Below are 27228 nucleotides of genomic sequence, written 5' to 3' on the forward strand. Positions count from 1 at the left end.
CTTCTACCCCCCCTGCTGGCTTACAACCAGTGGGAACCCCTTCCAGTATCTTCCGCTATATTACTAGTGCACCATAGATATAATTCCCTAAGATTCAGGTTGTATAATTACCTCCTGCGTAACCAGAGAATGGACATTCGTTATTGATTTGCCTACGCATACTCCTTTGCCTTACAAGTGCATTCAAAGAATAATGTAAAGTATCCTATGTACCTTTTGCTCCATTAAATACTTGATTAATACCTTTGACTGGAACCGATTTCATTGTGGGAAGTGTTCATCATATTCATATATCGTGTACTGTATGGCCAGTAATTAAAGTACATAAAGCGGTAGTGGTTTAATGATACCATACTTATCAATACAGTCAGGGAATTGTACCCCTCAGTTACAATGGCAGTTTCATAAAGTGCTTATGGGAAAATCTTTTTTTATCCCACATCAAAGTTAGTCGAAAATGCTGATTCTGGGGACTTTGAAACTCAAATTACTCAAAAAGTACACAGTAAAAATATTTCATATAATTTGTACAGGTAGTCTAAGAGGTACTAAGTACAACCATGGCAGTTTCATAAAGTGCTTATGGGAAGAATTGTTTTTATCCAACATCAAAGTTAGTCGAAAATGCTGATTCTGAGGACTTTGAAACTGAAATTACTCAAAAAGTACACAGTAAAAATATTTCATATAATTTGTACAAGTAGTCTAAGAGGTACTAAGTACAACCATGGCAGTTTCATAAAGTGCTTATGGGAAAATCTTTTTTTATCCCACATCAAAGTTAGTCGAAAATGCTGATTCTGGGGACTTTGAAACTCAAATTACTCAAAAAGTACACAGTAAAAATATTTCATATAATTTGTACAGGTAGTCTAAGAGGTACTAAGTACAACCATGGCAGTTTCATAAAGTGCTTATGGGAATAATTGTTTTTATCCAACATCAAAGTTAGTCGAAAATGCTGATTCTGAGGACTTTGAAACTGAAATTACTCAAAAAGTACACAGTAAAAATATTTCATATAATTTGTACAAGTAGTCTAAGAGGTACTAAGTACAACCATGGCAGTTTCATAAAGTGCTTATGGGAAAATCTTTTTTTATCCCGCATCAAAGTTAGTCGAAAATGCTGATTCTGAGGACTTTGAAACTCAAATTACTCAAAAAGTACACAGTAAAAATATTTCATATAATTTGTACAAGTAGTCTAAGAGGTACTAAGTACAACCATGGCAGTTTCATAAAGTGCTTATGGGAAAATCTTTTTTTATCCCACATCAAAGTTAGTCGAAAATGCTGATTCTGGGGACTTTGAAACTCAAATTACTCAAAAAGTACACAGTAAAAATATTTCATATAATTTGTACAAGTAGTCTAAGAGGTACTAAGTACAACCATGGCAGTTTCATAAAGTGCTTATGGGAAAATCTTTTTTTATCCCACATCAAAGTTAGTCGAAAATGCTGATTCTGGGGACTTTGAAACTCAAATTACTCAAAAAGTACACAGTAAAAATATTTCATATAATTTGTACAAGTAGTCTAAGAGGTACTAAGTACAACCATGGCAGTTTCATAAAGTGCTTATGGGAAAATCTTTTTTTATCCCACATCAAAGTTAGTCGAAAATGCTGATTCTGGGGACTTTGAAACTCAAATTACTCAAAAAGTACACAGTAAAAATATTTCATATAATTTGTACAAGTAGTCTAAGAGGTACTAAGTACAACCATGGCAGTTTCATAAAGTGCTTATGGGAAAATCTTTTTTTATCCCACATCAAAGTTAGTTGAAAATGCTGATTCTGAGGACTTTAAAACTGAAATTACTCAAAAAGTACACAGTAAAAATATTTCATATAATTTGTACAAGTAGTCTAAGAGGTACTAAGTACAACCATGGCAGTTTCATAAAGTGCTTATGGGAAAATCTTTTTTTATCCCACATCAAAGTTAGTCGAAAATGCTGATTCTGAGGACTTTGAAACTCAAATTACTCAAAAAGTACACAGTAAAAATATTTCATATAATTTGTACAAGTAGTCTAAGAGGTACTAAGTACAACCATGGCAGTTTCATAAAGTGCTTATGGGAAAATCTTTTTTTATCCCACATCAAAGTTAGTCGAAAATGCTGATTCTGAGGACTTTAAAACTGAAATTACTCAAAAAGTACACAGTAAAAATATTTCATATAATTTGTACAAGTAGTCTAAGAGGTACTAAGTACAACCATGGCAGTTTCATAAAGTGCTTATGGGAAAATCTTTTTTTATACCACATCAAAGTTAGTCGAAAATGCTGATTCTGAGGACTTTGAAACTCAAATTACTCAAAAAGTACACAGTAAAAATATTTCATATAATTTGTACAAGTAGTCTAAGAGGTACTAAGTACAACCATGGCAGTTTCATAAAGTGCTTATGGGAAAATCTTTTTTTATCCCACATCAAAGTTAGTCGAAAATGCTGATTCTGAGGACTTTAAAACTGAAATTACTCAAAAAGTACACAGTAAAAATATTTCATATAATTTGTACAAGTAGTCTAAGAGGTACTAAGTACAACCATGGCAGTTTCATAAAGTGCTTATGGGAAAATCTTTTTTTATCCCACATCAAAGTTAGTCGAAAATGCTGATTCTGAGGACTTTGAAACTCAAATTACTCAAAAAGTACACAGTAAAAATATTTCATATAATTTGTACAAGTAGTCTAAGAGGTACTAAGTACAACCATGGCAGTTTCATAAAGTACTTATGGGAAAATCTTTTTTTATCCCACATCAAAGTTAGTCGAAAATGCTGATTCTGAGGACTTTAAAACTGAAATTACTCAAAAAGTACACAGTAAAAATATTTCATATAATTTGTACAAGTAGTCTAAGAGGTACTAAGTACAACCATGGCAGTTTCATAAAGTGCTTATGGGAAAATCTTTTTTTATACCACATCAAAGTTAGTCGAAAATGCTGATTCTGAGGACTTTGAAACTCAAATTACTCAAAAAGTACACAGTAAAAATATTTCATATAATTTGTACAAGTAGTCTAAGAGGTACTAAGTACAACCATGGCAGTTTCATAAAGTGCTTATGGGAAAATCTTTTTTTATCCCACATCAAAGTTAGTCGAAAATGCTGATTCTGAGGACTTTAAAACTGAAATTACTCAAAAAGTACACAGTAAAAATATTTCATATAATTTGTACAAGTAGTCTAAGAGGTACTAAGTACAACCATGGCAGTTTCATAAAGTGCTTATGGGAAAATCTTTTTTTATCCCACATCAAAGTTAGTCGAAAATGCTGATTCTGAGGACTTTGAAACTCAAATTACTCAAAAAGTACACAGTAAAAATATTTCATATAATTTGTACAAGTAGTCTAAGAGGTACTAAGTACAACCATGGCAGTTTCATAAAGTACTTATGGGAAAATCTTTTTTTATCCCACATCAAAGTTAGTCGAAAATGCTGATTCTGAGGACTTTAAAACTGAAATTACTCAAAAAGTACACAGTAAAAATATTTCATATAATTTGTACAAGTAGTCTAAGAGGTACTAAGTACAACCATGGCAGTTTCATAAAGTGCTTATGGGAAAATCTTTTTTTATACCACATCAAAGTTAGTCGAAAATGCTGATTCTGAGGACTTTGAAACTCAAATTACTCAAAAAGTACACAGTAAAAATATTTCATATAATTTGTACAAGTAGTCTAAGAGGTACTAAGTACAACCATGGCAGTTTCATAAAGTGCTTATGGGAAAATCTTTTTTTATCCCGCATCAAAGTTAGTCGAAAATGCTGATTCTGAGGACTTTGAAACTCAAATTACTCAAAAAGTACACAGTAAAAATATTTCATATAATTTGTACAAGTAGTCTAAGAGGTACTAAGTACAACCATGGCAGTTTCATAAAGTGCTTATGGGAAAATCTTTTTTTATCCCACATCAAAGTTAGTCGAAAATGCTGATTCTGGGGACTTTGAAACTCAAATTACTCAAAAAGTACACAGTAAAAATATTTCATATAATTTGTACAAGTAGTCTAAGAGGTACTAAGTACAACCATGGCAGTTTCATAAAGTGCTTATGGGAAAATCTTTTTTTATCCCACATCAAAGTTAGTCGAAAATGCTGATTCTGGGGACTTTGAAACTCAAATTACTCAAAAAGTACACAGTAAAAATATTTCATATAATTTGTACAAGTAGTCTAAGAGGTACTAAGTACAACCATGGCAGTTTCATAAAGTGCTTATGGGAAAATCTTTTTTTATCCCACATCAAAGTTAGTCGAAAATGCTGATTCTGGGGACTTTGAAACTCAAATTACTCAAAAAGTACACAGTAAAAATATTTCATATAATTTGTACAAGTAGTCTAAGAGGTACTAAGTACAACCATGGCAGTTTCATAAAGTGCTTATGGGAAAATCTTTTTTTATCCCACATCAAAGTTAGTCGAAAATGCTGATTCTGGGGACTTTGAAACTCAAATTACTCAAAAAGTACACAGTAAAAATATTTCATATAATTTGTACAAGTAGTCTAAGAGGTACTAAGTACAACCATGGCAGTTTCATAAAGTGCTTATGGGAAAATCTTTTTTTATCCCACATCAAAGTTAGTCGAAAATGCTGATTCTGGGGACTTTGAAACTCAAATTACTCAAAAAGTACACAGTAAAAATATTTCATATAATTTGTACAAGTAGTCTAAGAGGTACTAAGTACAACCATGGCAGTTTCATAAAGTGCTTATGGGAAAATCTTTTTTTATCCCACATCAAAGTTAGTTGAAAATGCTGATTCTGAGGACTTTAAAACTGAAATTACTCAAAAAGTACACAGTAAAAATATTTCATATAATTTGTACAAGTAGTCTAAGAGGTACTAAGTACAACCATGGCAGTTTCATAAAGTGCTTATGGGAAAATCTTTTTTTATCCCACATCAAAGTTAGTCGAAAATGCTGATTCTGAGGACTTTGAAACTCAAATTACTCAAAAAGTACACAGTAAAAATATTTCATATAATTTGTACAAGTAGTCTAAGAGGTACTAAGTACAACCATGGCAGTTTCATAAAGTGCTTATGGGAAAATCTTTTTTTATCCCACATCAAAGTTAGTCGAAAATGCTGATTCTGAGGACTTTAAAACTGAAATTACTCAAAAAGTACACAGTAAAAATATTTCATATAATTTGTACAAGTAGTCTAAGAGGTACTAAGTACAACCATGGCAGTTTCATAAAGTGCTTATGGGAAAATCTTTTTTTATACCACATCAAAGTTAGTCGAAAATGCTGATTCTGAGGACTTTGAAACTCAAATTACTCAAAAAGTACACAGTAAAAATATTTCATATAATTTGTACAAGTAGTCTAAGAGGTACTAAGTACAACCATGGCAGTTTCATAAAGTGCTTATGGGAAAATCTTTTTTTATCCCACATCAAAGTTAGTCGAAAATGCTGATTCTGAGGACTTTAAAACTGAAATTACTCAAAAAGTACACAGTAAAAATATTTCATATAATTTGTACAAGTAGTCTAAGAGGTACTAAGTACAACCATGGCAGTTTCATAAAGTGCTTATGGGAAAATCTTTTTTTATCCCACATCAAAGTTAGTCGAAAATGCTGATTCTGAGGACTTTGAAACTCAAATTACTCAAAAAGTACACAGTAAAAATATTTCATATAATTTGTACAAGTAGTCTAAGAGGTACTAAGTACAACCATGGCAGTTTCATAAAGTGCTTATGGGAAAATCTTTTCTTATACCACATCAAAGTTAGTCGAAAATGCTGATTCTGAGGACTTTGAAACTCAAATTACTCAAAAAGTACACAGTAAAAATATTTCATATAATTTGTACAAGTAGTCTAAGAGGTACTAAGTACAACCATGGCAGTTTCATAAAGTGCTTATGGGAAAATCTTTTTTTATCCCACATCAGTTAGTCGAAAATGCTGATTCTGAGGACTTTAAAACTGAAATTACTCAAAAAGTACACAGTAAAAATATTTCATATAATTTGTACAAGTAGTCTAAGAGGTACTAAGTACAACCATGGCAGTTTCATAAAGTGCTTATGGGAAAATCTTTTTTTATCCCACATCAAAGTTAGTCGAAAATGCTGATTCTGAGGACTTTGAAACTCAAATTACTCAAAAAGTACACAGTAAAAATATTTCATATAATTTGTACAAGTAGTCTAAGAGGTACTAAGTACAACCATGGCAGTTTCATAAAGTACTTATGGGAAAATCTTTTTTTATCCCACATCAAAGTTAGTCGAAAATGCTGATTCTGAGGACTTTAAAACTGAAATTACTCAAAAAGTACACAGTAAAAATATTTCATATAATTTGTACAAGTAGTCTAAGAGGTACTAAGTACAACCATGGCAGTTTCATAAAGTGCTTATGGGAAAATCTTTTTTTATACCACATCAAAGTTAGTCGAAAATGCTGATTCTGAGGACTTTGAAACTCAAATTACTCAAAAAGTACACAGTAAAAATATTTCATATAATTTGTACAAGTAGTCTAAGAGGTACTAAGTACAACCATGGCAGTTTCATAAAGTACTTATGGGAAAATCTTTTTTTTATCCCACATCAAAGTTAGTCGAAAATACTCATTGTTCTATAAAAAGGACTTTGAAACTCAAATTACTCAAAAAGTACACAGTAAAAGTAGTTAATATTATTTGTGCAAGTAGTCTTGAGAAGTATTAAGTACAAACATGGCAGTGTAATAAACTACTTATGAAATAATAGAAATGAACCACATGCCATCCTTTACTTTGAAATCCTCACCGGAAGTGTTCCTCTGTGGAATTGTCTGTAGCTTTAGTTTAGTGGTCGAATATACTGCGCGTCCTATTGATTCGATGTTCAATAATACTGCACATACGAAACGTCCTATTGATTAGACTAAACGTCCTATTGATTCGATGCGCATTCAATGTCATATTAAGTATTTCTGTAAGATCTACTTGTGAGACTGTGTTCAAAAGTCACGTCGGTTCATTACAACAGCGTCCCAGGCTTGTTTTAATGCATTACCGTAAACCTGGAACTAATCGCGCACTCGAAAAACAAGAGCGGCTGATTTGACCACGCAAAAGCAAAAGACGGCTCACTTGACCGCAGTCACCACTCCGGACAACTCTTCACGGTGTAGTGTTAGTGCATTAAGCCAAACAAACAATGTTACGTTAAAGTGTTGATGAAGTGTGATATCTTTTTTTTTACCCCGATTTTCCCCAAGGGGATCAATAAAGGAATATCTCCTCATAATCGTTTCACCTACTATATCTTGATAATCTTTCCCTCCTTTTCCCCTCTCTCCTGTCCTCTTCCAGTCGGTCAAAAGGGAGGGCACAGGCACAGAGCTGCCCATGACGGGTGACAAAGTGTTTGTACACTATGTGGGCACACTGCTGGATGGCACGCCGTTTGACTCCAGTAGAGATCGAGGAGAGAAGTTCTCATTCGAGTTGGGCAAAGGTTGGTACATCATCATGTCATCCATTCCATCCATATGCGGCATTAGCTATGCTTCACACGTTTCAATCTAAATGGGCCCCGCCCGCTATTGGGGCCCCTGGATTGACAAAGCAAACGCACCCTGGATTGACGAAGACAACGTGGATAAATTATGTGCGATAGATACGCTTGAAAGGGCACCCACATGGAAAGATGTACACTAACAGTCTTTCACCTTGTAGAAGAAACCTTGTTCCTGACATAAACCAAGTCATGGAAATCTCCAGGGTCTAATTGAACTGTGTCGTGGCGAGTTTGGCACAGTGGCTAGCTTCCCCCCTGATGTGCAAATTCGTCCTGAAACATTTCATTTTCATTGGCTGATTCTGGGTGAGGTAGAATATAATGCATAAACCTCAGTCATAATTAGCTATTTCATGTCACTGTAGCATTATGTATTAAGATTTTAGGGCTGAAGATAAAGCAGTAAATGCATTTGCTTGCACCCCACAAGTTGAGAATCACCACCTAATAAATGGTAAATGGTGCATTTATATAGCAGCTTTTATCCAAAGCGCTTTACAATTTTGTTCCTCACATTCACCCATTCACTCGCACATTAACACACCAACAGCAGAGGCAACCATCCAAGGTACCAACCTGTTCATCGTGAGCAATTAGGCATTTAGTGTCTTGCTCAAGGACACTTCGACGCACTGCCTGAGAGGAGTGGGAATCGATTACCAGACGACTGTTCTACCACCTGAGCCACTGTCGCCCCAGACCTAGTATACAGGCACTAATGTATTCCACTACATTCTCATGTAAATGGGCATGCTGGAGGGGGTTGTTAAAATAAGACGAGGGCCCCATATTTGATGTTGAACGGGCTCCCTGAATCTTAAGGTCACCTATGTCTATTCCATACATGTCAACACTCATGGAGTCATGCTATGGTCATGTACTATCATCAATCTTTATTTATTCTCGAAATTACAATTGAGGTTACCCACATTTTCAATGTAGTCAAGACTTTACAGACATTTCAATGCACGCATTTCTACAATATAACAATAATAAATATTAATAACTATCTATATAGTACTCTTCACTAGGGGTGTAACGATTCGACCAACGATTCGATTACGATTATTCAGGCAACGATTTAATGCATCATGAAATCTCTTCATTTGACCTCGATTCGATACATTTTCTATCGGTTAATTCCCCAAAAAATTTGAATACACAAATGTGGCTGGGGGAACTCATTCTGAATGGACTATAGGTTTTTTAGATTTTTTTTGAATTTCGATTATAATAGATTCTAACATATTCAAATCGATGCATCGAATCGAACACATTAGAATCGATGCATTTCGATTAGGGATGCTCGATATTGGCTTTTTTACCTATACCGATATTGTCCAACTCTTAATTTCCGATACCGATATATGCAGGGTTTCCCCCCCCAAAATGGAATAATTTCAGGTAATTAACATTACATATCTCTTGTTGTGGAATTAACACACATTATGCATACTTTTGACAATAAATAAAATCAGAATTTGTTCATACTTGCTTGCCTGGGTAAATAAAGGTTATAGAAATGTAAAATAAAAAATCTTTTTGGAAAACCGATACCGATATTTTTCGATATCACATTTTAATGCCGATATCGGCCGATAATATCAGACATCCCTAATTTCAATTAATCGATGCATCATTCGTTACACCCCTACTCTTCGCACATGGACCGCAGTCCAGAGTGCACCACAGCAATTAGTATAAAATGAACATAGGCATAAAATCAGCACACAAAATAAAAAAATTGCATACATTTCAGACATAAATAAGTACGATAGTACAATGTTGCTCGAAGGCATGTGAACCCCCCCGGAACAGTCAGCCCCCCGAACACCTCACACATCAATCCCTACCACATCCTCTCCAAGACACACCCCCCAATAAAGCACGCCATGACCGAAGGAAAACACAAACAGCCTGCGCGCCACTCACATCGCCATGCAAGGGTTTCAGTTAGAAAAAATTGTTGCCGGCCTCAGTTTCCGGTAGATTTCAATCTACCGGTCAAATGAGAGCAATTCCGGTCAGTTTATTGAGCTTAAAAACAATTGATAGGCAAAAGAATGACAACAAAACAAAAGAATGACATCATCAAGGCATGTAGATTTATAATATTTTTACTTAAAACTAGGCTACTTTTGCGTATAAAGTCATTATATTCCAAATAAAATAAGTCCCGAGACTCGTGCTGCTGCCGACTTTTAAATCAAATAGGTGTCTGTGGGCAGTCGCCCGACATTAATAAACAACAGTCTGTTATAATCACATTTTTATGAGCTAACGAATTCCGTTATATTGGACATTTGTATTAATTATATCAAGCGAAGAAACACAAACACACTTACACTTTATATTTATTGATAAAGGATTTGCACTACAACTCGTACACCTACTGTGAATTGTACCTAAATTGCACCTCGCCCCATTTCTCCATTTATGCCTTGCACTATATAGTATTGTATATTAGTACACTGCACAGTATTGTATATTGTATGGTAACTACGTCTATTCTGCATCGAACATTGTACATATGTCTAAACTGAACACTGTGACCTCTTTTTTTTTACTTCTAATTTTACTATGTTTTTATTTCATACTTATCTTGTCTTGCACAGTCTCTGGAGCGCAACAGTAAGAAGCATTTTGTACAAAAGTATTCTGTACTTCTGTATGACAACTATTAAAGAAACTTGAAACTTGAACTGAGAAATTTGGCAGAGAGAGACGGCAACATTATCGTGGGTTTGCGTGACGACTCTCCACCTCGCAACGACTTATTTGCAAAGAGTATGGCGCTGCAGAGCAGCTGATTCAGCTGTTATTGGCTCTTTTCTGGGGACCGCACAGCAGCGCCCCCCACCCAACATTGAATTGAAAATGGCTGAATTGGAGTACTGCTGGAATACTGCATTGTGCTGCTGCTGCTCCGGCTCTGCAGCTTCACAAAAGTTCGCACACCCAGCACTAAGCTCTCGCTGACAACGTCGTTGTCATTATTAGAAGCAACGAGGAAACAAATGTAATGATCGTTTCGTTCATCGCATAGGCTATTTAATTTTAGCCTATTTTAATACAATTCAAATAATCAAATTGTGCTTAGACTCGGGGAATTATTTTCACCAGACTTTAAGACCGGAGAGATTAAATATGTCGGACTTCAACAGATTTTGCCGGTCAAATACCGGTAATTACCGGCTAACGGAAACGCTGCCCCCCAGGCCGCTCCATCTACCCCTGCCCCGGTGCCCCCGCCACCACGAGGAAAACCAGCGAATCCCACGCCCCCACCGCCAAACTCCACAGAGGAATGACAGGCCACGCCAAAGGAGACACGACTCCACACACTCGAGCAGACATGCAGGATCGGGACAGTCCGTGATGACCGGGACCCCCGAGACACAGTAGAAGCCACATCGAGCCCCCCACGTAAGGAACCCCAAAACCAGCCAGCGAACCGAGGGAGCCCAAAAACGAAGACTAACCAAAATCCACCAAATCACACGCAAGAGAGAGACCAATACCCAACTTAAATGAAGGTCCAGCCGAAGCCATAGGCTCCAAACAACCCCCCCCCTCCAGATCTCCCCCAGAGTCGAACACCAGCCCCCCCGCATGCGCCCTGACGGACCTGACCCCACCGACACCCCAGGGATCCCCTGCATGAAGAACCCACCACAGTACTCCAAAATGTCCCAAAGGTCCCAGCGCCATCCCAGACCAACTACAACGCCACACGCCCCCCCATCCAACCACCACCATGTCTATCTACCCGAACATCCAGAATCACTGCCCCCCTCTGCACGGCTACAGGCCATGGGGCACACGACCCGCCACCCCCCCACAGAATCCGAAAGCAAAAACATAGAATCCACTAAATGTCAGGTTTTCGTGTTCTTGTTTTCCTGTGTGTGTAGGTCAGGTGATTAAAGCATGGGACATCGGCGTAGCCACTATGAAAGTGGGGGAGCTGAGCCAGCTCATCTGTAAACCAGAGTATGCCTACGGATCATCCGGCAGCCCACCAAAGATACCCCCCAATGCCACACTGGTGTTCCAGGTAAGACCGTGAATAACACGGCCTGCACAGCGTTTCCTGTTCACTCGCATGTTGTTCACTCACATCGCCAGCGGGTTCGTCACCGCAATGGGCGGAAATGTGATGTAACTAAAACGCTGACATTTTAGTTCAAATTCCCTCCAAAAGGCACAAAAGAGTGCAGTTTTAAGAAACATTACTCTTAATGTAATAACATAAACAAATAAGATGGGACCGAGTGGTAACCAAAACTAAAGATGTCCCTAAATCACCATAGCAACAAAATCATTAGAGGAAACACTGCAGTCTTTCTTACTCTAAAGTATTGCCGTTAGCCTGTGTTTTATCCCCCCCCCCCCCATAGATCTTGAATCGGTGGATATTGGTTTACTTTAGGGCTATCGGATTTATTTTTTAATCTATTTAGTATTTATACAAATATTATAAATGCGAAATCACAAGGTGAATATGTAAAAAAGAAATGTATATATATATTTTTTATTAGTACATTCTCAAAGGCTGCTCTTGAAATCACTTTTGTCTCCCTTCACTGAATCACCATTATAGATCTGGCAGGGCAGTTCCTCTGCTAGCTGGTTTTCTAATTAGCAAATGAGGAAACTGCTAGTTGCTCCTCAACATTTGAGAATTCTGCTGTTGTGCGTGGCAAGATTCAGCAGAGGGACAACTGAACTACCGGTCCACTACAATACGAGGATTCCCATTCAAACTAACTAACTAATTTTAGCTTACAACTAGCTATGAACGAGTGCAGCGTGCCAGCTGGAAACGAGAATCCCCAGCATGCAAGCTAAACAGCTACATACTGATTGCATTGGAAACTGATACCAACTGTTTATCTTCTGTTGATATGTCTACTCTGTCTGCTAATTTGTGTTTTCTATTGGTAGGCCTATTAATGTTACCTATAATAGCATAGATCAATTGTTAGGACTTGTTCATTCTAAGTGCTGTATGCCCTGCTTTCTTGTGATGATATGTACATTTGATACACTTTTAATATTTGAAATTCATTAGAATTTGTCCCCATTTCATTCAGTTCATAGTTGAATGGCTTTCTTGAGTATAATTGACAGACCTAGTTTACATGTGTGTAGGTGGAGCTGCTTGAATTGCTTTACATGTGTGCAGGTGGAGCTGTTTGAATTCAAAGGGGAGGACATCACAGAGGAAGAAGATGGAGGCATCATCCGTCGCATCATCACCAAAGGCCAGGGTTACACCAAGCCCAACGAGGGAGCCGCTGTCGAAGGTAAACACACAATGGTTTTCTCTTTGAATAGTTTGGAGGGTAACTTTGGATGGTGAGATTTGAGAGACGTTTGTAAGTTTACTGTTCAAAAAGCTATGAAAGGGATTAAAAGGAGATTCATTTCTTATTGTTGGGGTTAACTTGTGCAACAATGCTGATTTATCAAATGTATCAAAAATGGTTTGTACCAATGGTTTGTTCTGCCTTGCACTATATAGTATTGTATATTAGTACACCGCATAGTATTGTATATTATATGGTAACTCAGTTACGTCTATTCTGCATCGAACATTGTACATATGCCTATACTGAACACTGTGACCTTTTTTTACTTCTAATTTACATGCTATATTATGTTATTCTATTTCATACTTATCTTGTCTTGCACAGTCTCTGGAGCGTAACAGTAAGAAGCATTTTGTATAAAAGTATTCTGTACTTCTGTATGACAACTATTAACACTTTGGCTGCCATGGGTTAAATTCATTATCAACCGTAGGTTGCCGGCTCTATTTGTCTATAGAGAAAGTCCCCTTCTTTGCAGGGCTATAACTTTTTAAATTCTATTGCTACATTGCCATTATTAGGGCCCATTCAAAGTCCTATATGTATTGTTCATTGTGTAGCAACGTTAAACTTTTTCATTCACATATTCATAGTAAAGTATGGTCTAATGTATAAGTATGTTTTCATCTCTTTCTGCAGCTTTCTCCAGAACATGATCTATAGCCCCAAATACATTATATTGATGATGCAATACAGTTTTATGGCAATCAGCGCGATATAAAAAATTCCAACTAGACGTACTTCTAGAAGTTACTACACGTCATCTGATGTTGACCGGATGGGCTAGGGGGCGTTTATAATTCCGTGGGCAGCGTTATCCCAATCATCTAATGTGGGTCAAATGTTGATAATAGCAGTTAGTATCGAAGACTGTAACTTTACACGCTAAAACTCACCCCAGTCTCCGCGCGCCGTTGGGCGATCATCGCAGAGTAGACATTTTATCATTATGGGATGTAGATTTACCCGGTCCATCTCCAGCTTGTATAATGGTATATACACGTCCAAATCATGTTGTTTATCGAGTTATTGGCAATCGGTCGCTGTGTATTGTGACGAGCTAGAATGCCGGGACCTATAGCGAGTGCCCGGAAGTAATACGGCCGTCCAGCACAACCTCTATGGCACTTCCTGTTAAGCGATTGCGCCGATCGGCCACCAGATGGCGCTCCTGAACCGCCAGAGAGCTCAGTGGGTCCTCCTGGTGGATCTCAGGCCAGCGGAGGGGAAATATGAATCCGGTCCCAGATTTTTGAAATATTGATATCAAAGACGCTGTAAAGCGTCTTCGGCAACTTGAGCATGGCCGGGAATGACGTGTTTAAGCGTTTCCCGGCACCCAAAGTGTTAAAGAAACTTGAAACTAATAATAATAATAAAGGCATATCTCAAACCCTGCCCTTTTTTCTTGATCCTTCAATCACAACTGTTTCCTCAAAGCAACCGTTCAAGAAAACAGGGCAGGGCTTGGGGATGGGTCAATTAAGACGATCTATGTGTTCCAAGTACTCTTCTTTTATTACAAACTTACACTAGTAATTCACTTTTGGAAAAAGAAAAATCATTTGTGTAGCTATTCTTGAGGGTTACAAATGTGAATAATTCTTATTTAGCTATTTTTTTGTTTTTGGAGGCTTCATTTGATAAGAATATAGGACAGGCATATGACAAGTATTATGCTTCGGGGCCTGTACCTTTTCAGTCGCTGCCAGAATCAAAGACCGTTGACATTATTGTATTATCTGTGTGATGACTGAATAAAACTACTATTACTATAACTACTACTACTGCTACTAAACTACTACTACTACTACTAAGGGGCTTAGCACATGTCCTTCACAACGTGTTGTGAAAATGGACAAGAATCATCAACACGTCGACGGTGAAGGCTAGCAGTTCGATCTGATGCAGGGCTCAACCCTAATGTTTCAGTCTGTCCCCATAGTGACCGTGGAAGGATCCTGCGAGGGACGGGTGTTTGACCAGAGAGAGCTGAAGTTTGAGGTGGGAGACGGGGAGAGTCTGGGCCTGCCGCCCGGAGTGGAGAAAGCCATCATGGCCATGGAGCAGGAGGAGGAGGCCACGTTCACCATCAAGCCCAAGTAGGAAATGCAGCACACTCATCCTTTTCCTCTGTTGCAGCACGGTTCCTCTAGCAGCAGCAGCAACCACATACAATAGTAGGAGACGCAGCACACTCGTTCTTCTCCTCTGTTGCAGCACGGTTCCTCTAGCAGCAGCAGCAACCACATACAATAGTAGGAGATGCAGCACACTCGTTCTTCTCCTCTGTTGCAGCACGGTTCCTCTAGCAGCAGCAGCAACAACATACAATAGTAGGAGACGCAGCACACTCGTTCTTCTCCTCTGTTGCAGCACGGCTCCTCTAGCAGCAGCAGCAACATACAGTAGTAGGAAAAAAAGAAGCAATAAAAATAGTGTGAAGATTAACAACATTGGGGGCGACTAGGTGGCGCAGTGGGCAAGGTGCTCGCCACCAACGCAGGAGATGCTGGGTTCGAGCCCAGCTCTCGGCGTTGCTACCAGCTTGGCTGGTCGTTCATACTAATACAATTGGCAGTATTAGGGGGTGGGAAGCTGGTGGGTGGGGATCGGACGTTGTGGACAGCGACTCCTACAGGTCGGTTGGTGCGCCTGCGCAGTAGAATCAGGAAGCGACGAGGGCGGCGTGTCCCTCCCACGCAGACCCTCGCCGCTGAGAGATCGCGCTGTGCAGGTGAAAAGATGCGACGGCTGCCTCCTCGAGTACCGGTGATGCAAGGCTTCGTCCACATTGCAGCCGGCTTGTGGGAGGCATGGCCAACAGCGTTCGAGACAGGGGAGGGTAGAATTGGACAATACGAAATTGGGGAAGGGAGAAAAAATAGAAAATGGGGAGAAAAAGTAGATAAAAGTGCTGCACGATTAATCTAATTGCGATCGCAATTATATAACTACAAAAAAGGCTGCGTTTTAAAGGGGACATGCATTGCTATTCCTTGCACTATTTGGGCAACTTTACACAATTCCTGTGATTCTATTGAACACATCTGTACGTTTTATTTTTTATTTTATTTTATTCATTGTTTTATATTTCTAATCAAGTACTCAAAAGCCAAATTTTTCTCCCTTTGGGTTTCAGGCTGTGTTGGCCTGGCTCCGCCCATAAGCACTTTGAGTGACAGTCATCCACACAGTCTGCGACTGGCACAGAGAGATAGGGAGGGAGGGGGAGGGAGGGACAGACACTGAGCATAAAGTTCTCTCCACTGCTTCCCCGCGAGATCCAGGTTGTGTGTAAATGAGTGTGCTACTGCTTGCCCGCGAGGTCCAGGTTGTGTGTAAATAAGTATGTGCTACTGCTGCTTCCCTGCGAGGTCCAGGTTGTGTAAATTAGTATGTGCTACTGCTTCCTCGCACGTGGTTTGTTTCCCAGACAGAAGCTCCTCTCCATCTCTCTCTCTCACTCGTTGTCTGCCTCGCTCTGTTTTTAGGAAGTGAAGATAATTCCACTCGCTCCGCTGTCGCTGTCAACCAGGTCAATTAGGATGATCTATGTGCTCCTGTACTCTCCTCTTTCATTACAAACTTACACTCTGTAAAAAAAATAAAACATTGGAACATGTTCCTAGTATTTGGCTACACCCCCTTCTCCGCAATCCACGTCTCAAGACTCAAAGATCTACCTTCACTTGTCCTCCTTCCTATCTACGTCTCCTGAAGTGGTCAAGTGAAAGGATTGTTCATCTAGTTGGCGTAGGTCATAAACTACAAATATTTATAGCTGCCACTTTAAACTCATCAAAGAGTCTTTTTAACTGTAATATTTATACCTGCCACTTTAAACCCAGCACCAATGGTAAATCTGTAATAGGGATGCACCAATATGAACATTTGACCTGATACTCATAACTGATAATACATGTTCTGTAATGGCTCGATACGTACCCATATCTATATGTTTCCCTAACAGTGGGTGCTAAAGTTGTCATGTAAAGGAATGGACTACATTTATATAGCGCTTTTATCCAAAGCGATTTACAACTTATGCCACACATTCACCCATATTCGGCCGAAAATATCAATTAATGACACATTCGGAGTGAAAAGGATGGAGATTTTGACCGAATGTGTGTGTAAAATTTGTTATTCTAGCAAAGGTATAGATATGAATGTGACTGTTTCCAAATAATCATATTATTATCTCTATGGCTCCTTTGTTGCTCTCCTGCGCCTATTTGTGACGCGTTCAAACCCCAACCGCATCCTGTTCACTTACTATTTAGTTATCTTGAAACAAGCGTTGCCGTCAAGCTCCTCCTACACAGCCCACTCAGACCGTGGTTCAAACAGTGCCGGCAACACCATGCTGTTCTGTGAACACGATGCGCTCCGGACTGCATCTGCGGTATACAGATCATTACTTTGATGTGGGGGGGGGGGAGCAGCATGCGCGAGAAATTATGTTGTACGAGAGCCGCGACGTATCTGTGCTGCGCGCCCTGTCTCCATCGTCAACTGGAGTTTCCATCAAATCCAATTAGGATAATTTCACATGCTGCTTTTAACCCCACATCAAAGTCATTGTTTTTATACCGCAAATCAAGTACAGTCGCGATAGCCCTCTTGGATATTGGAGGACTACTCTAGGCCTTTTTCCAGAGCTGGCACAGATGGCGCAGTCAGGCATGCGTTGCTCATGGGACGGGGTTGCACGGCGTGCAACCAGTCTGTGAGCAGAAGCACGCACATGCACACAGGTATGCGCTGCACTTGACTGAAGTTAATACTTTGACAATTGTTGCCTATATTTTTCAGTCAGTTCGGTAAACTTTTTTTTTTACGAAATAAATGAGAAGCATGTTTAAATGCCTCCCCTCTTGCTGTACCAAAATCTCTCCTAGCTCTAACCGGTCACTGTCAAAATAATGTGCCTGATGTCAAACTGCCTCATTCTTTCAGTTTTTGCATGACTACATCATTGAGAATAACTGAAAAGTTGGATTATTTTTAGGCTATTTTATGCTGATGTATGGTACTTTTGGAGTGTACATTTTTTTTTAAATAATAAATTAATAAATAAATAAATTAGTATAAGAGAATCTCAAATACATTATTTTATTTAAGTGTATAGTTAAAAAATGTTTTTACAGTTTTTGTATTTTTCTGACATGGGGGCTCAACAATAAATGACAATCAGAAATGTCAAGTTGCATGTTGTTATTCTAACCAGCTTAGTTCTGTTGCATTTCCAATTTATTTATTTAAATTATAAATTTATCAGGGATCGATAAGGGAATTGATAAAGAATCAGATCGATTCCATCTAAACCACCAAACGCATCCGCCTATGGAATTCATCATATCATAAAAAACTCTGGACTTCTTCGTCGCCACCCTTATATCCATAGAGGCTCCCGTCGCAAGTTTATTCATAACCACCGCTCCAAACAACATCCCATCTCTGTGGTCCGGCAACAGCTCCCGCACTTCCTCATTCCGTCACCACAACAACACGACACGTCATCAGTTCAACCCACACGTGAATGCTTTAAACCTCCGCCCCCTGGCAAAAGCATCACAGCCCATTCAAACTCAACTTGGTGGTGGTATTGCCACAATTCATCGCCAACACATCAAAACAACTGCAGAGACGCTCCAGTTTCTAAAGAAGAACCTGTCACTTTTCCCGAAGAAGTAGAAAGTAGACTAATTGTCAAACGGTCCATTATTCCTTTATTGGTTTTTTTTTTTTTTTTTTTTTTTAGTTCAAATTGTATTTGGATGCGGCCGGGTAGCGCATCGGACTAATCGCCTGTCTACCACCGCAGAGACACTGGTATCGAATCCGGCTGTCAGCGGTACCTCCGGCTTGGTCGGTCGTCATACTGACACAATTGGCAGTGTCAGCGGGTGGGAAGACTTCAGGGCTCCCTAGACCGGCAAGTGGGGGGCAAATGCGTGTGACAACCAGGAAGGGGGGGGGGGATTGGCATAATGACTAAATTGGGATGGGAGAAAAATACAGAAAAAGGAGGAGAAAAAGTAGATCAAAAAAAAATTGGAGGAGGTTGGGGTGGGGGGGAGGCAAACTACATTGGAGGGGGTTTGGTTTGGACATTTACAGGGGCCAGTTTAGAATTGCTCTTTGAGAGTGGTTTTGAAAGTGGGTAGTGATTCACATTCCTTTACAGCTGTGGGTAGGGCATTCCACATTGATGTGGCATAATTGCGAAACATGTTTAGTCCCTTGTTTGAGCCGAATCTGGGTTTAACATGACTTGTGGAGCTCCCTCTGGTGTTGTGGTCGTGGTATTCACTGACCTTTGGGAAGTATTTTGACATTGTGTACATGGGTACCTTAGTGGTGTAGTGTATCTTGTAGACCAGGCCCATTGCAAGTTGCTGTACTTGTTGTCTACTCTAAGCCATCCTAGGTTGTCAAAGTGGGCAGGGGTGAGGTGGGTTTTAGGAGTAAGGTCAAGCAGTAGTCTGACCAGTTTGTTTTGTGATGTTTGTAATTTTGTTTTTAGCGTCTTTTGAGGTGATTTGGTACCATGAGGTGCAAGCATAGTCGTAGTACCCTTGAATGAGTGCTCCTGCCAGAGTCTTCAGGGTATTCTTGTTTACCAGAGAGGAGATCCGGTACAAGAATCTAGTTCGTTGGTTGACTTTTTTGGATGCCATTTTGTCACAGGAGAGATTTGCCTCTAGGATGTAACCCAGGTATGTAATTTCATCTTTCCTTGTGACAATATTGTCACCCGCTGTAACTGAGAAGCCGTCGGTCTTGCTGAGTTTGTTATTTGAACCGAAGAGAATGGACTCTGTTTTACCCAGGTGCAGGGACCGAAACTAAAGCCCGCCGCCCGCCAGGGGCGGGCTGTTTTTACCTTTGGCGCATGACACTTAGAGGGCTGCCCGCCGTGTGGCGTGTAGACGTGTAGTTCATAACTTCATAACGATACTCTTGTGCGAGTACAGATTATAGCCGCTCGTCTTTTTTTTCTCCGCCGCGAGATCGTTAAAAAACTACAAGTCCCACATCGCACTAGGTCCAATCACAGTAGAGTGACGTGACTGGTTTCATGAGAAAAAAAGCAAATGACCAATCGGAAGCTATCTGGCTTGTTTACTTCATCTGCTCTAGTCTATATCGGACCTCCAAGAGCTAACGTTACTGTTTAAACAATGACCCAGTCAACTATTCACTTTTAGTTTAATACATGACGAGGCATTGTCTAACGGTATCTAGCTGGTTAGCTACTGATAGCTGCTGATATCAACAAATGCTCCAGCAATAGTCTACTCGAGTGCATAATACCTCCGGTCCCTCGTTAGCTAGCTTAGCTAGCTCACGTTGATCCATATGTCCCAGTAAACTAAATTGTCTTAACGTTATCTACCGGGCTAGCAGTAGCTACAGATAGCTCCTGATATCAATGTCTTATAACATTGATTGAATGCGTATTCTAGCTGAGGGCATGTTGAATGTGATTTGACAAAAGAACGGTAACGTTATAAATAGGTCCAGCTGCATCGCCGGAGAATCCTTGCATGCTGAATGTAGGGTCTAGCTGAATATAGGGTCTAGCTGCAGGGCCGGAGAATCCTTGCTGGAGCTGGAGGCTACTCAAGTATACACACAGACAGTGGAGCTGTTTGCAGATAGCAAGCATTTTGACTTATTGCGTGGTGGCTATGTCTCGCAGATAATACAACTACAAGTATGATTATATAATATATATTTTATTTAAAAAAAAAAATTTATATAAAATATATATATATATTTTTTTAATCAAAAAAAATTTGGCAGGTAAGAAATATGCTTGGCGGGTAGACTCTTCCCATCTACCCGCCACTGGCCGGTGAGTCAAAAAGTTAATTTCGCTCCCTGCCCAGGTGTAATGATAGCTTGTTATCAGCGAGCCATGTGCAGATTCTGCCGAGTTCTGAGCTGAGGGTTTTTTCAACCTGTAACTTGTTCTTGTCAGAGACCAGCAGGGCTGAGTCGTCCGCGAACAGGAACAAGTTGCAGTCACAAGCTGACGACATGTCATTTGCATAAATTAGGAACAGTAATGGTCCTAGTATGCTTCCTTGTGGAACACCACAGCTCACTGGGAGGAGGGGTAGGGTACTGTTTACCTCCACTATCTGTTCTCTCCCCTCCAGGTAGGATGCAGGTCAATGTCAAGTGCATATCGAAGAGATGATTAATCATTCCGGTAGCTAATGATGACCGTCTTTGTCTTGTAGATACGGCTTTGGAAACACGGGGAGTAAGAAATACAACATTCCCGGTGGATCAACGCTGCAGTACAAACTCAAGCTGGCGGCCTTTGAGAAGGTGGCGTTGCACGTTCATTAATTAATGCAAACACCACGTTGGTCGCAGACGACCGTTCTTTTTGTTGGTTCTTTCTGCAGACGTGACTTACATGTTGGTTTTCCTGTTCTAGGCCAAGGAATCATGGGAGATGAACACTGTAGAGAAAATGGAACAAAGCGTGATTGTCAAGGAAAAAGGAACACAATACTTTAAGGTATGTAGTTATATGTAAAGATCCATATGCGTCTGAATATACCTGCATATAATTCTTCTATATACCTACTTATAACTCTGTATGATGGCATGTACAATAATGCTGTATATATCCTTACCATATATATATATATATATCTGTCTGTACATGCCTGCATATAATCCTTTTTACATATCTGTTGATTCTATATCTATCTGTTAGGGATGTTCGATATTGGCTTTTTTACCGATATTGTCCAACTCTTAATTTCCGATATCAACCGATACCGATATATGCAGGGTTCTCTTCTCTCTCTCTCTCCCCCCCCCCCCCCCCCCAAACTGAATAATTTCAGGTAATTAACATTACATATCTCTTGTTGTGGAATTAACACAACATTATGCATATAAATAATGACAATAAATAAAATAAGAATTTGTTCTTACTTCCTTGCCTGGGTAAATAAAGGTTAAATAAATGTAAAATAATATATATATATTTGAAAACCGATATTTTCCGATATTACATTTTAATGCCAATATCGGTCGATAATATCGGTCATCCCTACTCTCTGTACATATCCCTTATCTACTCTTACTAGTTACACTGCTGGCCAGTATGACTTACTACCAGTGTTTTTATACTTTTATCACTGTACATATTACTACTACAACTCTACACATACCTCTGATTATCTCAGTAGTACTAATTTATATATTTTATACCCAGTTGAATCACCTGTACATAGTATATTACTATTGCACTTTACTGTTACATTTGCATTGCACTCTGGTTCTCATCTAATAATGTCTTACACATTTTAACATGTTTATGTGCATCTGTGTGTTTTAGGAGGGAAAGTACAAGCAGGCATCAATGCAGTACAAGAGGATTGTGTCATGGCTGGAAAATGAATCTGGTTTGTCAGCAGAAGATGAACCGAAAGCTAAAGCTCTGCGATTGGCCGCACATCTGAACCTGGCCATGTGCTTCCTGAAGCTCCTGGACCCCAGCCCTGCGCTGGACAACTGCAACAAGGTATTGATGAGGGGTGGGAGTCGCCTGAGCGCCTCATGATATTATGCCTATGGCTTTCCCTAAACAGAGGTACAGGGGCACAGCGCCACTATGCCAATGCACCAGCGTTTTTTAAGTAAAAAAACGTTTGCAGTGAAAGCTTGGGGCCAGCTTAGAAACAGATGGGTCATTGTATAATACGTGATCGCTCTGCCCTTGGTTCCTTTGTTCTACTGTGTTTTCGTGTTCAACGTTAAAGTAGTGTGCAGCCATATACACTGTACTTAATGTTTTTAAGTTGCATTACAGCGAATGGCTTTTCAGAGCAAATCAAATAATGTCTGGTTATCTGGTCAATACTGTGTTTGTACATGGAACACTTACCTATAGGGGTACTAGATAATGCATTATGATGTTGATTCTACTCTCTGTACATTTCTGTAGGCCCTGGAGCTGGATGATTCCAATGAGAAGGCTCTGTTCCGAAGGGGAGAGGCACTGGTTGCCATGAAGGAGTATGACAATGCGAGAGCAGACTTCCAGCAGGTCATTCAACTGTATCCTGCTAACAAGGCAGCCAAGAGCCAGGTAAAATACTAAGAGCCTCTAAGGGGAACCTTGGACCGCTCGATGCACTGGCAACTCACGGGACTAGATTGTTGATCTTCTCTGCACCCGAGTTGCCTAGTAATAGGCCCTATCAATCTTTAAATACCTGACCTGCAAACATTTCACCTGCTTAGCTTATACAATCGTGTTGTAACTAAGAATAATCGCTTTTGTGCATAGATCACTAGATTTATCAGCTTATAATATGTATTTCACATTAGCACTGGTTGAAAGCAGATGGCATTGGTGAAATGTACGTTAAATGTCTCATAAAATACTTGAGCTACAAACGTAGGACTGTTCTGATATCTGGGGGGAAATGTTTTTAACATAGCTCAATTAAAATTTTTTTTTTTTTTTAATGCAGATTAATAAATAAAATTTGTATTAAATGCTGCCAGTACTCGAGCATTCAGAATGTTTCGTGCTGCAAGCACCACCCAGGGATGTTTTGGTGGGTAAAATAAGACCCTGGGGGTGCTCCAGTAGCACACCATGTTACCGCGCTGCGTCGCGGGACTCCGTGCTGCGTCACGGATCTGGTTGACTCCGAGTTCGATTCCCGGACTCGCCGTCATTTGCCGAATGTCTCCCCCTGCTCTCTCTCCCGTTTCACCCTGCAACTGTCGGTCATGCTTGACCAGGAAAGCGATAAACGCTAAAAAAAAAAAAAAAAAAAAAACTGGTCCCTGCGGTGAAAATGCACAGAGAAGGTCCCTGCTATGGTAAGGGGGCTTGTGTAAACCTCGTCTGCTGTAAATGGATATCTGAAGACCACTGGTGTCTGACATCACCTTTATCTCCTGTCAGGTGGCTATCTGTCAGAAATATATCAAGGAGCAACATGAAAAGGACAAGCGTCTCTATGCCAACATGTTCCAGAAGTTTGCAGAGAGGGATGCCAAGGTGAGACACTTATCTTAGTTCCTCACATCCACCACGAGAGGGCAGCAGAACAATGTATTTACATTGACAAACAAATTGAAAAGTGGACTGTTAAACATATTTTACACGGATGTATAATAAACAGATGTATTTAACAAATTATGACCTTAATAATCATTAATCAGCTAAAACACACTGAAGTGCGCATTTAATATAAATGTAGGACTTGGCTGCAGTCTTCGAACCGCTCCACACTGTCACTTTTATAGGCGCTAAGGCGCACCTTGTAAACTTGCTCAAATCTTGATCAAACTAATTGTGTGTCTTTTCATTGTTTGGGAATGAAATTGAAGAGAATGGAGATAACACGGATATAGACTTTATCCACAACCCTTACGTTTTTGTTTAACCATCAGTGGGAAAAGGTCAGATGTAAGGAACATTGTTGATCTACGTTAATCAACACTCCCACTCGCTCGCGGTGTGAATTCCGCAAACAATGATCTGCTGTATTCTCACACAGGCTCAGTTTGTCATTACTCTGGTGCTGGGAGGGTAAACTCTGCGCTGAATAATGAAAAGCATTTGCGTTCGCACACACAACCCCTCCTGTTAAGTTCAGGAGTCCAGCTTACATGTGTGTGAACAGGGCTTTAGTGTGACATTCTTTACCTTTTTGTTGTCCCCCTTCTCTCTACTGTGATGGGCAGAAGGAGGCAGGGCAGAGCAAGGACGACGACGACAAGGAGAATGGAGAGATGGAGGTGGAGAACGGAGCCCAGGAGTAAACAGCGTTTCAGAGGAAGATGTGACTGTGCTGCACACCGTCTTTACTTCAGACTTTTTTTTTTTAACTTCAGCCATTTGTGTTTATAAGGTGTGATTGTGCGTATGTGTGTGTATGAAATGTGTGATTGCGCACGTGTGTGTGTATACGAGATGTGCGACTGAGTGTGTCAATGAGAGCACTGACTACGCTACGTGTGCATCGCTGGCTTTCTTAAATAATGTCTGCTTTCGCCATGGCAGCTAGCTGGCTAGGCGGGGCTTCTCTAGCTGATGGCACTCTGGAGTGTGGCTTGTAATTAATTTGTGTGCTACCCCCCTTACTCTTTCAACCCATGGCTTTTGAGATGTGCATGTGTTTTCACAGCTTCCTATAAGTAGAAGAAAGAAAAAAAGGGGGAAAAAAGCATTCAGAGGTTTGTTTCCTTCAAATCCTTAGACCCTCAAGGGCTACAGTATATAGACCGCTCACCTTGCACTACCCCCCAGTGTGTCGCGCATATTCCCCTCATCTCACCCGTGTTCCCACTCCCCTCCCACCGCGACCCTTTCTTCTCGTGGGCCAGGTGATCAACGCCTTGAGCACCAGTTCAGACGGCTGTGTGAGCGATGAGCGAATGAGTCTCTTTTTACTAACGTATGTAGCAGCAGCACTGCGGACCGGAGGAGTACGAGAGACGAGACGTGGCTCCGGTGGAACTCCATCGTACAGCAGCCCGGAGGAGCGCGGCTGTTCCTCTTCACTTCAGAAACGGAAGACTTTGTTCTGATCTTTTTTTCGTTTAATTTTCTTGTTTTTGTTTTTGTGTGAGAGAAATGTCTGTATTAATTGTTCTTAAAAATATATGATAAATTTGACAAAGACAATGAATCGCTTAACTGGAAGATCTGTGTGAACACGGCTAGTATGAACTAAAGTAGCTTCTCCTGGACATAAAGAAAGATGATGATAATAATCTACAAGTCAGTCTTACTTTACTGTAATGATACATTTCTGAATATGTGCATATTCAGCTCACCAAACCCAGGTGCTCTATGTGTGGAAAGAGATGTGCGTCCTGCGCCATTCTACTTGCATCCCATTATTGGCAAACTTACAAAAAAGAAAAAAAAAACTGCATAGTATACCTTCAGGCCGTCACAAATGCATTGACACGTTTACCCAGGGTCCAAGAGGGCACGGCCTGTCGATATCGTCCCCTGATCTCCTGTGGATTAATGAAAAAGAAAAAAGTACCCCATCCTATCTATGTAGCCCCAAAGTCTTATCAGGTCACCCAGCTTTAAACTGCTTCAAGCTGAACCGGACGACTCTGTTGGAATGGGGCAGTGATGGAATACGAGTGTGTTACTAGTTGACCTGTGTTTGTCAGAAGGGTCACTGCTTGGTCTGCCCTGACTGAAGGATCCAATATACTATAACTAATAAATAAAAAAACTGAAACTGATTCTATTTGTCGTTTTGTATGGTCTTTCTTTGATTGGCAGATCTGTTCCTCACAGTTTCAGGCTGTCGTTCTGTTCCTCTACCTCCAGGGACATTCTATGAAGTGGTTTAATTTTTTTTTCAGGTGCACTGCACATTAATCATCTTCAGTTTCATCATCAATGTAAATGTGCCAGAGTTGGCTAATGAGCTAGTTTTCATCCCTAGTCCCTGCCTAACATGCATGTCTTTATGGTGCTGTTGCAGTCTCTCACTTTCAAATGCACCCACACCTACCAACTAGAATCACAGCTGCCTCCCTCCACTGTACGGCCATTCAAACAGGAAAATATCACTATTGCATATGATCAGGACATTTTAAGTTGCATGATGTAGCGATAGAGCTCACTTCCCTTCTCATACAGGATTTTTTTTTAGATTAGATTAAAATGTATTGTCATTATACAGCACAGGTACAGTACAATGAAAAGAAGGTTGGCATCCAACCAGAGTGCAAATGTAACAGTAATATACAATGTACAGGTGAAAAAAAAATTAGGGTTATAGGCAGGTATGTACAGACGTGTGTATATATATATGGTAAGAATAAATATACACACAGCATTATTGTATATGCTATCATACAGTTATATGGCTTATACAGGTGTATAAGTAGGTATATGGTCGTATGCAGCTATAGTCTCATGTATACACCATATATATATACACATTTATCACATGTGTATATGTGATAAATGTATATACAGCACTATTGTACATGCTATCTTACAGAGTAATATTGGGTAGACTATAGTAGTAGGTAGTTATGATTTGCACACTAGCCTGGAAGCCACTCTTTATAAATACTTACTTACTTACTTACTTACTTACTTACTTACTTACTTTATCGCCAAAAACGAATCTACTTTGCGGTAGCAAATCAGTCTTCCAGGCTAGATTTCACTCCGAGCTCCTTTCCTCTGCAACGGGATGTTGTGAAGCCATTTTACACACTGTCCCAAGTATTTGA

General features: G+C 39.9%; 1 protein-coding gene across 3 annotated transcripts in view; it reads left to right on the forward strand.

Moving 5' to 3' along the window:
* The window catches only part of fkbp4 (FKBP prolyl isomerase 4), a 30582-nt gene extending 4377 nt beyond the window's left edge, over positions 1-26205 (forward strand). Inside the window, exons 2-11 of one of the 3 annotated variants that reach the window (XM_084334410.1) lie at positions 7369-7513; positions 11491-11633; positions 12765-12885; positions 14897-15053; positions 21210-21300; positions 21413-21496; positions 22328-22513; positions 22937-23080; positions 23912-24007; positions 24700-26205. In XM_084334410.1, coding sequence (XP_084190536.1) covers positions 7369-7513; positions 11491-11633; positions 12765-12885; positions 14897-15053; positions 21210-21300; positions 21413-21496; positions 22328-22513; positions 22937-23080; positions 23912-24007; positions 24700-24774 — 1242 coding nt within the window. In that variant the 3' untranslated portion in view covers positions 24775-26205. Of the gene's footprint in view, positions 1-7368; positions 7514-11490; positions 11634-12764; positions 12886-14896; positions 15054-21209; positions 21301-21412; positions 21497-22327; positions 22514-22936; positions 23081-23911; positions 24008-24685 lie in introns of all 3 variants that reach the window. The other 2 variants (XM_084334411.1, XM_084334409.1) reach the window with 2 other exon arrangements.
* The last annotated feature ends 1023 nt before the right edge of the window (positions 26206-27228 follow it).

Source organism: Notolepis coatsorum (genome assembly GCF_963971535.1).
Source record: "Notolepis coatsorum genome assembly, chromosome: 18".
In the NCBI taxonomy this organism is placed as follows: Eukaryota; Metazoa; Chordata; class Actinopteri; order Aulopiformes; family Paralepididae; genus Notolepis; species Notolepis coatsorum.